Below are 14,032 nucleotides of genomic sequence, written 5' to 3'. Positions count from 1 at the left end.
ACCATATACTTAATATGGCCACAACTGTACTTACAATGTCTAAGAGTAGACTTAGACACTGTAGGGGCATATTGCTCATGCAGCTATGCCCTCACCTGTGGTATAGTGCACCCTGCCTTAGGGCTTTAAGGCCTGCTAGAGGGGTGACCTACCTATGCCACAGACAGTATTTTGTTTGCATGGCATCCTGAGGGGGATGCCATGTCGACTTTACCTTTTTATCCCCTCTAACACACACAATCTGCAATGGCAGTGTGCATGTGTTAGGTGAGGTGTCCCTTAGTGTGGTACAACAAAGTCTGCAGCCCTTAGGGACCTTCCCTGGTCACAGGGTCCTTGGTACCACTGGGTCCTTTTACAAGGGATTTATCTGTGTGCCAGGGGTGTGCCAATTGTGGAAACAATGGTACATTTTTATTGAGATAATACTGGTGCTGGGACCTAGTTAGCAGGGTCCCAGCACACTTCTTAGTCAAGTCAGCATCAATGTCAGGCAAAACGTGGAAGGTAACTGCAAGAGGGAGCCATTTTCCTACAACAAACTTCCATTTGGCCAGAAGCAACACAACTGCAATATATGAACGCAGAGATCTGGGTATGTTGCGTACATAGCCCAGTGGAGCTAACAAAGGGGTGGATCTGAGTGCAATGTGTGTCATCAGGTAAGTCTGTCAAACACCGCCCACCAATACGGTGCAATATTATAACATGTCATATGGGCAAAGTCTGTGGTCACTACGCAACATTTACGGCAGTCGGAGGTTCGAGTAGGATCTATGTGAGCAAGCATTCCGGGCGTCACAAACTCTTTGCAGGAATTCATAGTGTATAAGCGTATGGCGATGGATAATGGAGACAAGATGTGTCTGAGCATAACAGGTCTATTCAAACCTGGTAGGTTAAGGGCTGTCGCAATTCTGCCTCCCGTGCAGCTCTAAGTCTGGAGTCTCGAGTCGAAAGAAGATACAAACTGGTGTGATATAATTTGGAGCTTAACCTATCTCCTTCGCTGTCAGTGATCACCAGCATCAGTGGCGTGACCTCGTCAGGGGCCAGTGGAGAAGACTGGACTTGAGCCCTAGGCACACTCTGAAGCCATCGGAGCACAAAGTGGTCCATGTGGGTGGCATCTTGAAATCAATTGTCTTCCATACGGGAGAACACATGCCCATCTGGGAAGAGGTCTCCAAAGGTATGTAAAGCATGTTTGTCTGTATGCCCTGGACCAGTCGTTCCCGGGTGGTGGGAAACCCGGGATTATTCACCAGTGGGATTGCGTGTAGTGTAGCGTCCGGCCACCCTACATCTGAGTCAACCTCCTCCATGCCCAGCTGGTTGTGGCCAGGGTATGTATGTCCTTAAGGTCTAATGGGAGGCCTGTCAGTAGCAGAGCCCACAGTGGTATTGGAGCGCGAGGACTTTTTCGGGTTTGGAGTAGGGTATGCAAGCATCTCTGTGATACCACACAAATGTAAATGAGGAACTCCAAAGCCTCCATGTTCATATGGAAGTACCAGAGTGTCCCACCCAATTCGAGCCTGCCTGTCCGCCCATATAAGTCACAACAGTATACTACGCAAAGCAGCGAAGAACGAATTGGTGAGCGGAAGGGGGATGTTTTTAAAAAGGTCTAAAAAATGGGGGAGTCCCACCATTTTTAAAATAGCAATACTTTCCATTATGGAAAACAGGAGGCGGATCCATCACTCTACTTGGACAGTCAGTCTATCCACTGCCGAGCCATCATTTAAAAGTATAACTTATTCCTTGTCCCGATGTATATGACTGCCCAGATATCGGATGGGACTGTTGCACCACGTCAGAGAGAAGTCACAGAGCACCTGAGTGGTTGCGTCTCTGAGTGGGAATAATTCAGACTTAGTCCAGTTATGTAGAGGCCAGGCAGGACCCCATATCTAACGATCTTGTGGAAGATCAGATCTAAGTTTTTGACAGGATGCCATGGAGCGAAATTGGAAGGTGGACTGGTTGAAACTGCAAGCCCCAGAGTAGGTGTTTCCCCTGCAAGTGGCGTACAAGTGGATCCATCCAGTGAGAATGGAGAAGCCCGGCCGTGACCCCCTCAGGACTGTGAACGGCACCTATAGTGCACCATAGACCTTAATCTGAGCTGTCGGCAGTGATTAGAGAAGGGTGATATGGGAAGAAAAATTATGTGGAAAGCCATTTTATAAAGTGTGGCTTGCAAGAATGGCCATTCCAGCGAATCAAAGGCTTTCTCTGCATCTAACATGGCGAATGTGGTGGGGAGTGTGGGGGAATATTCCACTAAGTACTACACAGACAGTACGTAAGCCGAGGGACGCTCAGCGGTGCAGGATGAAGCCTGACTGGGCAGGGGAAATGATCTGTTTCATCAGCAGTGCAAGTCGGCTTGCCAGTAATTTGGGTGTAATAGGTGAGTAATTCAGTCTGCATGCCCACGATGTCTGTGACTCGAGTGCCATCGGACTGCTGCAACTCGGATTTATAGGATGTTCCCCTGAGTGACTGCAGGAGCTCAGTCAGCGTTCATCCCAGCCTCCCCCCCTCCTGTAACAACTGGTCCTTGCAAACGTCCCCAGGAAGTGGGCCTCCTGCTCTGCTAGATCCCTGAACTAAGCCACTAATGCAGCACGTTAGTGTAAATTAGCCCCAGTGTTCTGATGGGCATTTGCACTATCTAATGCCGCCAGGTCAGTTTCAATGAGGGTCAAGCTCTTGCACAGGTCTCGCATCATCCTGGAGTGTTTAGATATACATATGCCGCTGGTGTAGGCTTTAAAGGCATCCCACAGGGTGACCTGTTATTGAACAGATTCTTTGTTACGTTCAAAATACTCAATGATGTCGGAATGGAGTTTAGTGTGAAAAAGTTTGCCATGAAATGCCATGCTGGGAAATCGCAATTGGCATTCAAGGCCTCCTGCAACAGGAATGCACAGTGTCATCAATGAATGATCAGAGAGCATCCTTGGGAGGAGTGTGATGGAGCTAAGTCATGGTGTAAACATGGGCAATAGGAGCCAGTAGTCTATGCGTGTCCATGTATTGTGGAGCGCTGAGTGAAATGTATAGGCTGGGGTAGCGGAATTTCACAGGCACCGGGGGTGTTTGAGCGTGAATGCATTGCAGATGTCCAGCAATAAGCACAGCGAGCAGGATTTTTCCACAGGAGTCTTTGCCATAGTATCCAGCTTGGGGTCTAGGAGCATATTAAAATCACCTTGCAGTATCGTGTGATCTGCATCCATGTGGTCGATTAGGGTCTGTTTTGAAGTGTTTGAAAGAATTCCAGATTGTCATTATTAGGGGCATAGATTTTAACTAGTAATACGTTTTGTCCTGCCAGATGACCTGCCACTAAGACATATCTGTCCCCTTCAACAGTATGGTCAGCAATGAGGCTGAAAAGATATGCTTTTATGGATCAACATGCATACCCCTGCTAGTAAGTACTGTAGCTGGAGAAAAATTGATGTGGGCCCCCGGCATTTGGGAATGAGTGTGAGGGGCTGGGTGGCAAATGAATCTCCTTCAAGAAAGCGATAATAACGCCATGTCTATGCAAATATTGTAGCACTTGTTTGCCCTTGCGGGGATTGTTGAGGCCTTGAATACTCCAGGATTCCATTGAACAGCAGGAGTATTCTCAGCAAGGGTAAGGTAGAATCGCAGCAAATGGCAGTAAAGAGGCCCCACTGGGTGTGTGGTGCAGATACAAGGGGCTAAGGAATGTCGCTGAGCATACAGCTTCCCTGAATGGGGATGTCTTCAGAGCTCTGGTGCACAGTGGTTCTTCACTCCGGCCTCCACCCAAGCCACAGGCACTTGTAAGCGGGCTGTGTAGGATTATAGCGGCAACTGTCAGCTTTCTTTGGCATCCCGCTGCTGCAATGCCACAAAGCGCTCAGGGCAAGCACGATTGTCCTTAAAGGCATGGGCCACACTGCACAGCCTGTTTGTGAGTGTGTCAGTGTGTTTTACTGTGTCACTAGGATCCTGCTAGCCAGGTCCCCAGTGCTCATAATGAAAACCCCATTTGTCAGTGTGTTTTGCCTGTCTCACTGGGATCCTGCTGGCCAGTAGCCCAGTGCTCATAGTTTGTGGCCTAATGTGTGTGTTGTCAGTAGTGCTTAACTGTGCTAACCAGAACTTCAGTGCTTATGCTCTCTCTGCTTCCAAATTAGTCATTATTGTTTAGTGACTTCATATTCCAATTCCAATTGGCACACTGGACCCCCCTTATAAGTCCCTAATATATGGTACCTAGGTACCCAGGACATTGGGGTTCCAGGAGATCCTTATGAGCTGGAGCATTTCTTTTGCCACCCATTAGGAGCTCAGACAACCCCTTTCACGGGACTGCTGTTGCAGCCTGTGTGAATTAGTGCACACACTATTTCACAGCCATTTTCACTGCACTTAAGTAACTTATAAGTCACCTATATGTCTAACCTTAATTTACTGAAGGCTAGGTGCAAAGTTACTAAGTGTGAGAGCACCCTTGCACTAGCAAAGGTGCCCCCACGCTGTCCAGGGCCAAATCTACGGACTTCATGAGTGCGGGGATACCATTACACGTGTGCGCTACATATAGGTCAATACCTATATGTAGCTTCACAATGGTAACTCCAAATATGCCCATGTAAGGTGTCATTCCAGATCTGGTATTGGGGGCCAATCCCATGCATCCTGGGGCTCCACCATGGACCCCCAGTACTGCCAAACCAGTTCTCTGAGGCTTGCACTGCAGCTGCTGCCCCCTCACAGACAGGGTTCTGCCCTCCTGGGGTCTGAGCAGCTCAGTCCCAGGCAGGCACAACAAAGCATTTCCTTTGGGAGGTGGGTGTTACAACCTCTCCCTTCGGAAAGAGGTATAACAGGCTTGGGAGGGGTAGCGTACCAGAGCCTCTGGAAATGTTTTGAAGGGCACAGATGGTGCCATCCTCGCATAAGCCAGTCTACACCAGTCCAGGGACCCCCAATCCCTGCTCTGGTGCGAAACTGGACAAAGGAAAGGGGAGTAACCACTCCCCTGTCCATCACCACCCCAGGGGTGGTGCCCAGTGCTCCTTCAGTGTGTCCCTGGCGTTCGCCATCTTGTTTTCCAAGGTGTGGGGACACATTGGAGATCTGTGAGTGGCCAGTGCCAGCAGGTGATGTCAGAGACCCCTCCTGATAGGTGATTAGCTGGATAGGTAGCCAATGCCCCTCTCAGGGCTATTTAGGGTCTCTCACGTGGGTTCCTCTTCAGATTCATCTTGCAAGTTTCCACCAGGAATCCTTTGCAACTCCTGCTTCATCCTCTGCCCGTCGGATCAACCGCAGACTGCTCCAGGAACCGCTGTAACTGCACCAAAGTACCCAGAAAGGCTATTGCGACTCTGCAACTTCAGCTCCAGCCAGCAACTGCAACAGCTTTCAAAGTGTGCACGCTCTGGGGACTCTCTGTCTTCACCCTGCACCAGAAGGACCAACAAAATCTCCCATGGAGTGACAGCGTCACTTTCCTGCTCCAGCAGACACACCTCTGGGACTCCTCTCCTGATGACGAGCGTGCTCTCTGAAACACAGGTGGTGGACCTCTTTGACACAGACTGTCCTAAGGTCCAGCTGTCCAAATTTGGAGGAGGTAAGAGCTTGCCTTCCCTGTTTGCGACAGTAACCCTGTGCACCATGTCATCTTCACGTCCTGAGGCCTCTGTGCACTATTTGCAAGAATCCTTCGTGCACAGCCTAGCCCAGGTCCCCAGCACTCTATCCTGTGATGCTCAACTTGCTGAGTTGTTTTCCAGAGGCGTGGGACCTTCTTTTGTAGTGCTGCAGCAAACGCAATTTGCACCTTCTTTGTCCCTGTGTCCTGGGACCTCCGTGGATGCTGACTGGTCCTCTGTGGGTTCCCTCCAGTGTTGGGAGCCCCCTCTGCCTCCTCCGGTCCCTCCTAGGTCCAGGCAGCACCATTCTGACGCAATCCGTGACACTGCTAGAACCAAGGCTTGTTGGACGAATCTAGTGCTGCAACTCGCCTGCATCCAACATCTTGACGTAGAACATCCTTTGCATCATGCAGGACCCCGCAGCCATCTTCCTTGGTGCTCTTCTGCAGACTTCTTCCAATCGGAGAATACTCTTTTGCACCATCTTCTAGGTTGGCAGGGGCTCCTGTTCTTCCATGAATCTTCTGCAACTTCTGGACTCGGTCTCCTCTCTTTACAGGTCTTCAGGTCCAGGAATCCACCACTTGTTGTTTGCAGTCTTGCTTGGTTCTTGCAATAACTCTAAGCACAACTTCTAGTGTGTCCTGAGGAAACTTGCAGTACTTTACTCCTACTGTCCTGGGCTCTGGGGTGGGGTATTTTACTCACCTTTGTGGTTTTCTTACACTCCCAGCGCCCCTCTACACACTACACTTGCCTGGTGGGAATTCATGATTCGCATTCCACTTTCTTAGTATATTGTTTATAAGTACTGTGTAACTATAGTGGTATTGCAGGAGCTTTGCATGTCTCCTAGTTCAGCCTAAGCTGCTCTGCTACAGCTACCTCTAACAGCCTAAGCTGCTAGAACACTACTACATTTCACTAAAAAGGACCTGGTATAAGGTGTAAGTACCCAAGGTACCCACTACAGGCCAGGCCAGCCTCCTACAAGGAGATAGTGTGAATATATGTACTTTCCAGTTCCAGTCCTCTTTGGTCAGATCAATCTCAGTCCAAAAGCAATGCCACCTTTGCCTCTTCCTTCTACAGAAGCGTGAGATTTTGCTTTTTTCCACCCTTGCCCTCAGTTCTTTGTAAGCTTGACTTGAGACCATCTTTGTCATGACCGTCTCAGGTCAATCCCAATCTATTACCTCTCTGGGCATGCCCTGGGATTGCTGGTTTGCAATTTGCATCGCAGTGGTCTGGGCACTCTTTCTCTTTGAGGTAATGGATCTGCAAGGGAAGTCCTTTTCATCCAGCACTCTGAGGGGCTACCTGGCCTTTTTTTATGTCTCTATTGTGAGTTAAAGAGCAGTTCCAAAGGTATTTAGATCACTTTCAACTCTCGCCTCAGCCAAGATAATGGTGGAGCGGACACACTACTTGTTTCTAACCCACTTGCACTTCTTCAGAAAGATATGGTGCTCACTTCTTTGTCTTCTGTTTATCTTGTACTTGGGTAGCAAATGCAAACACAACAAGATGAGAGATGGAATCTTTGAATTAATTTCAGCCACTGGCAATCGCTTGGGGCCTCATCCCAATCCATTGTTTTTTGTCCATCATGCCACCTCAGTTTGGACCCAGCCATATGAAGCCAGAAGTTCGCACTAGGTCCTGAAGGAAGCCACAACATCTCTGTTGAGGGTGACAGGCAGAAACATGTTGACCTTTTTTTAAATGTGAACATACAAGTCTAGATTAACCCTGTTCTGTCATGGTTTCAATCCTGACCCAGAAATGCATGAATAATTCTATTAGCATACTCAGTAGTCAGTTTTAATGCACAGAACTTTCTCTTCTTTTTCACATTGGTTAATCCTCTGCCCTCTCACCACACATCGCATACCAGCATAGGTTGATTGTACCTCTTAAAACACCTGTAAGAGCTCTCCCCCCTCCGAGCGGAAGGGGCTGTAGCCCGAACCATGATCAACCATCATGGGGCAAGGAGTTTGCCTATGACAACGCATGGCACTTCTAGGTGGGTGAGGGAATTTATCCTATAAAGAAGATGCCTTTGTAATAACAAGGCCACGTCACTGACGTGGTTTTGCCTTATGGGTTTTTTCTTTTCTTAGACTTTTCCGTCAACAGACCTGGGGGTTTTGTAGTGATAGACAGTGATTCAACTGAGGGGGAGACAACTCCTGCTGGTCTTTAAAATTCCCTTAGCCCTTTTTTGTGAAAGGATGATTATCTTCTGGTCATTTTAATTATACTAGTTCAACTCTTCCTTCATGGACTACTTCAGACTCTCCTCTGTTTGGATGGACTTTACAGGGAATTCTGGGCGAGTGGGTGGCCTTATATGTACAGTCGCCCAAGGGGAGAGTAATTTTTACAAGGTTGTCTAAAATGATCTCACATTCAAAGTTAAGAAAAGTGCAGGAAAAAACGAGACACTCCTTAAACACGAAAAGTAGGCTCAAGTGTGTGACTAACAGGAAAATATATATAAATAGATTACTACCCAGACAGAGTTCTCAGAATGTATTATTTGGGGAGTGAGAGGTGTACTAACTCTAGTTACGTAAGTGAAAGGCTTGAAAACATATGCCTAATAGGCTACAAGCTTTACATTACTATAAGATCCTATATTACAGAAATGAGTTTCACGTATATTGTCTCTGACATGCAAAAAAATTTATGATTTTGCAAAGTTGACCACCATGAACAACACTTGGTGGGCCTCTCTGTAAACATTTACCTTCAAAACATATACTTCAATAACAAAGAAAAATAAAATGTAGGCTGCAAATATCAATTGCGCACATTCTTTTGCACCATTATTCGGATCCATTTGAACAAGAAACAGTACTGAAATCAGCAAAGTATGTTGTAAATTATGTGGCACATAACCCTACTGCCCCGCACCTGTATGTATCTCCCTCTCCATCTTCTATTTTCACTTTCTCTCCAAATAATGGAGGGTGGGATTACTTTTATTAATGTGATGGTGCTGGAGTAATTTCCAATTGACGGTGTGAATTGTTGCACCATTGCCTCTCTTACCTCAAAGCTATAAGACCAATTAATTGTCCTAGTGTTTATTTTGACTGTTTCTACTGACGTATAAGTGTTTCCTTTATGTTCATTTTTCAGGGGCGGAGTTTGTGAGCGCAGCCCTTCTACCAGCTAAAAACAAAGAAACTGAAGTGATCTATTTCTTTTTTAACGAAGCCAATAAGACGGCCGGGCTGGACGGTGTGCTTTTCAAAGCCTGGCTGGGACGAGTGTGCAAGGTAGGGACAAATTACTCGCATATGGGGTAGGTGGCAATGGTTGGGATGAATGTAAGGGACAAGACCGTGAAAGGTACCTTTTCCGATGAGCACAGTACTTTACGTAGATAGACTTTCTTCCATTGCATACCATTCCACCTTGTGAACTTATGAAAAGTGCTACTAAAACTGTTCAAAGTAAGAAAGTGGTCAGCTAGTTCATGCTTGTGCATTGCGCATGCTTGTGCTTTCTTGTGAGTTCTGTGCCTATGTTGCAAGGTGCTGAAGTCATGGAAAATGTGTATTTAAGTCCAGATTGGCAATCAATACTGGTTAACAAGACCTAGGAGCTCAAAGATTGGGAATACTGAAATGACCATGAAGATATCGTTGCCTTAGACTGGCTCAGTTATGCTTCCAAGCACAACAGATTACTAAGCAGAGCGGATGCTAGGATGCAGATAAAGCACTGGTTCAAGCTGGACTTCAAACGAACATGCCACAAAGAACAGCTTGTCTGAATTTTGCATCTACTCTGGTTATTGTACTTGTGACAAAATACTACACAAGGCATGCACTGCCATGTTTTGTTTTCACACCTTTATATCTTCCTTAATTTTAGAAAACACTTTTTGAAACAAAACATAAAATAAATGTAGACAATTTACAAGACACTTACTATTAAAGAAGGTAAGAGAGAGGTGCAGAAGAAGTAAGGAGTTTACCAGGGGAAAAATAGTTACTTTGAATTTAATCCGGATAAGAATGCATAATAATAAAACAATTAAAATCCTCATTAAAACTTCTCTTGAAGATGTCAAATCTGTGTCACAACTGTAAATACAGGCAAAGGTGACTGAATTGGGTGATTATGCAATTTATTGTGGCTCCTGACAGGACTGCGGTTGGGTTGGTCTGTGACCGAGTCAGCTGCATGCTAAGCATGCGTTCTACTCTTCTTTTTCAAAAATAGTTCAAATTGCTCTCACTTACACCCCGTTTTCAATGACCCCACTATTTAACCCCTACAGATGTGCCATGTCATATCTGGCAATGGAAATGCAGAAAGCCCGCGAAATTTTCATTACACCAACATAATTTCAGGCACTTGGGGCCATATGTACGAACACATTTTCCCATTGACACAGAATGGGAAAAACCCTTTGCTACATCTGGCCCTTTGTGTTACATTTTATATTTTAGTCGTGCGGAAGTATTTTGCACTACAATACAATGCTAAATTCGAGATTCGAATTTTGAGTAATTTCATGGAATTCTTCCCAGTTTTCGTGTAATTATGCCGAAGGAAACTATTCAAATTTCTTGTACTATTTGAAGAAAGGTTTTGTTGTAACTATTCAATTTGTAAAACGTCTGGGGGCGGATATAGCCATTCTCGGGGACTTCTCTGTCTATCAGGGTGACAGAGGACTAAACCTCATTAACAACAACTTCAGGACTATCATACTATACATTTCCACTTTGTGAGTTTTTCTTGCACTGCATACAGCCAACAATTCTACATTTTCTTTTACAGGCAGATGAAGGAGCCAAGACTGTTCTTGTGGACTCCTGGACAACATTTACCAAAGCCCGTCTGGTCTGCGGCAGCTTGTCCGACCACCGGCGTTTCGAGAAGCTGATAGATGCCTTTGTGCTTGTGGAGGGCAGTGAGGATGGTGGAGCGATGTACGGAATCTTCGCCAATGAATGGTGAGTTAGAGTTTGACCTTCTACTCAAAATCGTCTCATGTAATGGGTGACTGCAGAATGGGACATATCTGTCAAAGATTCCTGCACCCAAATATTGCAGTGAGCAGCCTCAATGCTTTAAAGACAGGACGGTACCTTGCTCGTGAACAATGGTGTATTTTGGGACGGGATTAACGCCTCAGGTATCAGTCAAAGATTCATTCATACAAAAACATATTGTGTCCTCAATGTCTCAGGTTCCTCTTGTACTAGAGAGTCCACGTTTCTTACATTTCTCTCAAATAAAAACGCTCCCAAATGTAATGAGTGATGCAGGTAGTTATTGACAGCCATCAGTAATTTGGTGGGTGCACACAGGGACCTCAGATGCCAAACAAAGGTCCATTGACTTAAAATATTCTATTTGAGGTCCCAGTAACTCAGATGTGTTTGCACTGAATGTTCCCAACATATCAGATATCTGGGGAGAGTGCACACCCAATATTTCAATATGGCAATAATATGACATATATTACATCAACATGACCGCTACATTGCAAGATAAGTGTAGGAAGAAATAATAAATTAATATTGTTAAGTAGACGCTCTGAAGTTAACAATAGGAAAAATATACTTATCCTGATGATATAGTGGTTGTCACAATATTGTAGGTCGATACGATGACACTTTATCAAGTGTCATACAACGGTAAGGAAGATGTGTTTGCTCAAGGAGTTACTGGGCGGTATCTAAGTTTCAGAAGCTTGTTCGATATCTCATACACCTATAAAGCACTTTTTCAGAAAAAAAATATAGATGATCCCTGTGTCTAAAGGACTAATATGTATATAAGCAACTTTGTGTACTTCTCTCTATGTCCATGCAATCGTGTGTCTTTTTATAGGGAGTTACATAAATATAGAAGAAAAACAAAAACAGAAAAAACAAGTTATTGTACAGTCTATGTATGTTTAAACAGAATACACAAGTAAATGTCTAACCATTAAGTATGACTACATGTATGTGGAAATTGGTGCACATATAGGAGGTTTGTGCTTTGCACATAAAACATAAGTATAATGTGTTTATATATGTATGTATGTGTACATATATCTATATACTTAGATGTGTGGTTATATCTCTATACATGCATATACTGATTTTTAATTATTGTGGGAAAGAAATATAACACACACACACACACACATATTCCTTTTCAACCTTTGTCTGTACCTTCACTCTCTGACTCATCCCAAACCTTGCTGACTAGTCTTTTAACAGGTTCACTCGTTCATCACTCCCACCATCTTGCATCTTCTCTTTATGAATCAACTTACATCAATCTATAGGTTCCAAAACAATAAGCTAAATGCATAAAATCTCATGAGCACAAACTTAATATACTTACCATAGCTAATCCACATCAGAGCAAAAAAAGACCTTTTACTAATCCACTACCTTCTTCCTTCTAACGTTGGGTTCCAAAGTAGCGTTCTACTGAACACAAAGCATGTTAACTGCTTGTCAAGCGCTATATTAACACAATTAACAATTACAATTCTTTTAAAATGTGGTAATGCAGGTGGTGCTGAAGGGATAGGAAGGTGATCTAATATCTCAGTAGCTTACTTAATCTCATAAAACTGTAATGGGTTCCAAATGATGCATATACTTTCAAGTTCATCCACAAACGTGCACTGTTGGTCCCATTGTTCCTAATCCCTAATGAAGACTCGTTGGTACAAAATCTTCCTGTTGAGTATCCCAGGTTGATGGGGAAGATGCTTCATTTTATATAGCTGATTAAATTTAAAGACCCATTCACTTTAAAGGGTTATTTGCACAAAAATGTTGCATTGTTGGTCCCAATATCTCATGTTAGTTGAAGGCTCATTTGACGAGAATTATATAAAGTGGGTAGTGATGAGTGGTAGAAAGGGTGTTATAAGATCTCAGAACCATGTCAAATACACATTAACTCAGAAATCTGTAATGGGATCTCAGTACCTCAAACACCCGTTGAAGAGCTGTTCATCAAAAAATGTGTGTGGTAGGTTCCAGTATCTCAAACACCTGCCAAAGACTTGTTTAGGCATATTGTTGACTGTGGTAGTGCTGATTTTGGATACATGTCTAACAGACGCGCTAACAGGACCAGAGGGACTACATATCTCAGATTGCTTTGTGGCCCCAGGAGGCGGCCATCTTGTGCATCACCTGCTCCCACTTGCCAGATCCAACGAGCGCTATAAAGCGCGAGGGGGCATACCGCAGCGCGGGACGTGCTAACAGGACCAGAGGGACTACATATCCCAGACTGCTTTGTGGCCCCAGGAGGTGGCCCTCTTGTGCATCACCTGCTCCCACTTGCCAGATCCAACGAGCGCTATAAAGCGCGAGGGGACATACCGCAGCGTGGGACGCGCTAACAGGACCAGAGGGACTACATATCCCAGACTGCTCTGTGGCACCAGGAGGCGGCCATCTTGTGCATCACCTGCTTCCACTTGCCAGATCCAACAAGTGCTATAAAGCGCAAGGGGACATACCGCAGCACGGGCACGCTAACAGGACCAGAGGGACTACATGTCCCAGACTGCTTTGTGGCCCCAGGAGGCGGCCATCTTGTGCATCACCTGCTCTCACTTGCCAGATCCAACGAGCGCTATAAAGCGCGATGGGGCATACCGCAGTGCGGGTTGCCCTAACAGGACCAGAGGGACTACATATCCCAGACTGCTTTGTGGCCCCAGGAGGCAGCCATCTTGTGCATCACCTCCTCCCACTTGCCAGATCCAATGAGCGCTATAAAGCGCGAGGGGGCATACCGCAGCGAGGGACGCACTAACAGGACCAGAGGGACTACATATCCCAGACTGCTTTGTGGCCCCAGGAGGCAGCCATCTTGTGCATCACCTGCTCCCAATTGCCAGATCCAACGAGTGCTATAAAGCACGAGGGGGCATGCCGCAGCGCAGGACATGCTAACAGGACCAGAGGGACTACATATCCCATACTGCTTTGTGGTCCCAGGAGGCAGCCATCTTGTGCATCACCTGCTCCCACTTGCCCAGATCCAATGAGCACTATAAAGCGCGAGGACGCATACCGCAGCACGGGACGTGCACTGGAGGCGCCCAGGCAAAGCCCGGGCCAAGTTCATGCCCATCTGCGACCGACCGAGGCCGGGCAGGGCCAACCCCCTGAGTTTGGCTTTTGCCTTAGCCACTTCGAATTTTTCTGTCCCCCCTTAGTCCTCCCTCATCTATCATCTTAGGCCCCTGTCTCGTCCCATTACAGTGCCACAGATATTGGTAAAAGAAGAGCAATCGAGGGTGGGGTTGGGGCCGGGGGGAAAAAACACAAGAAAAACTTCAAAAAGTCGGGCTGCAACGAAGTACTAGACTGCAC

At 45.9% G+C, this 14,032-nt stretch overlaps 1 protein-coding gene across 2 annotated transcripts in view; it reads left to right on the top strand.

Annotated features, from left to right (window-relative positions):
* The window catches only part of LOC138268424 (semaphorin-7A-like), a 187,968-nt gene that overhangs the window by 108,956 nt on the left and 64,980 nt on the right, over positions 1–14,032 (top strand). For both annotated transcript variants that reach the window (XM_069218045.1, XM_069218046.1), the window contains exons 7-8: positions 8,811–8,950; positions 10,467–10,642. In XM_069218045.1, coding sequence (XP_069074146.1) covers positions 8,811–8,950; positions 10,467–10,642 — 316 coding nt within the window. The remainder of the gene's footprint in view (positions 1–8,810; positions 8,951–10,466; positions 10,643–14,032) is intronic.

The sequence above is a fragment of the Pleurodeles waltl genome, chromosome 12 (assembly GCF_031143425.1).
Source record: "Pleurodeles waltl isolate 20211129_DDA chromosome 12, aPleWal1.hap1.20221129, whole genome shotgun sequence".
Taxonomy (NCBI): domain Eukaryota; kingdom Metazoa; phylum Chordata; class Amphibia; order Caudata; family Salamandridae; genus Pleurodeles; species Pleurodeles waltl.
The sequence above is the reverse complement of the archived record's forward strand: the minus strand, read 5'-3'. Positions and strand labels throughout refer to the sequence as shown.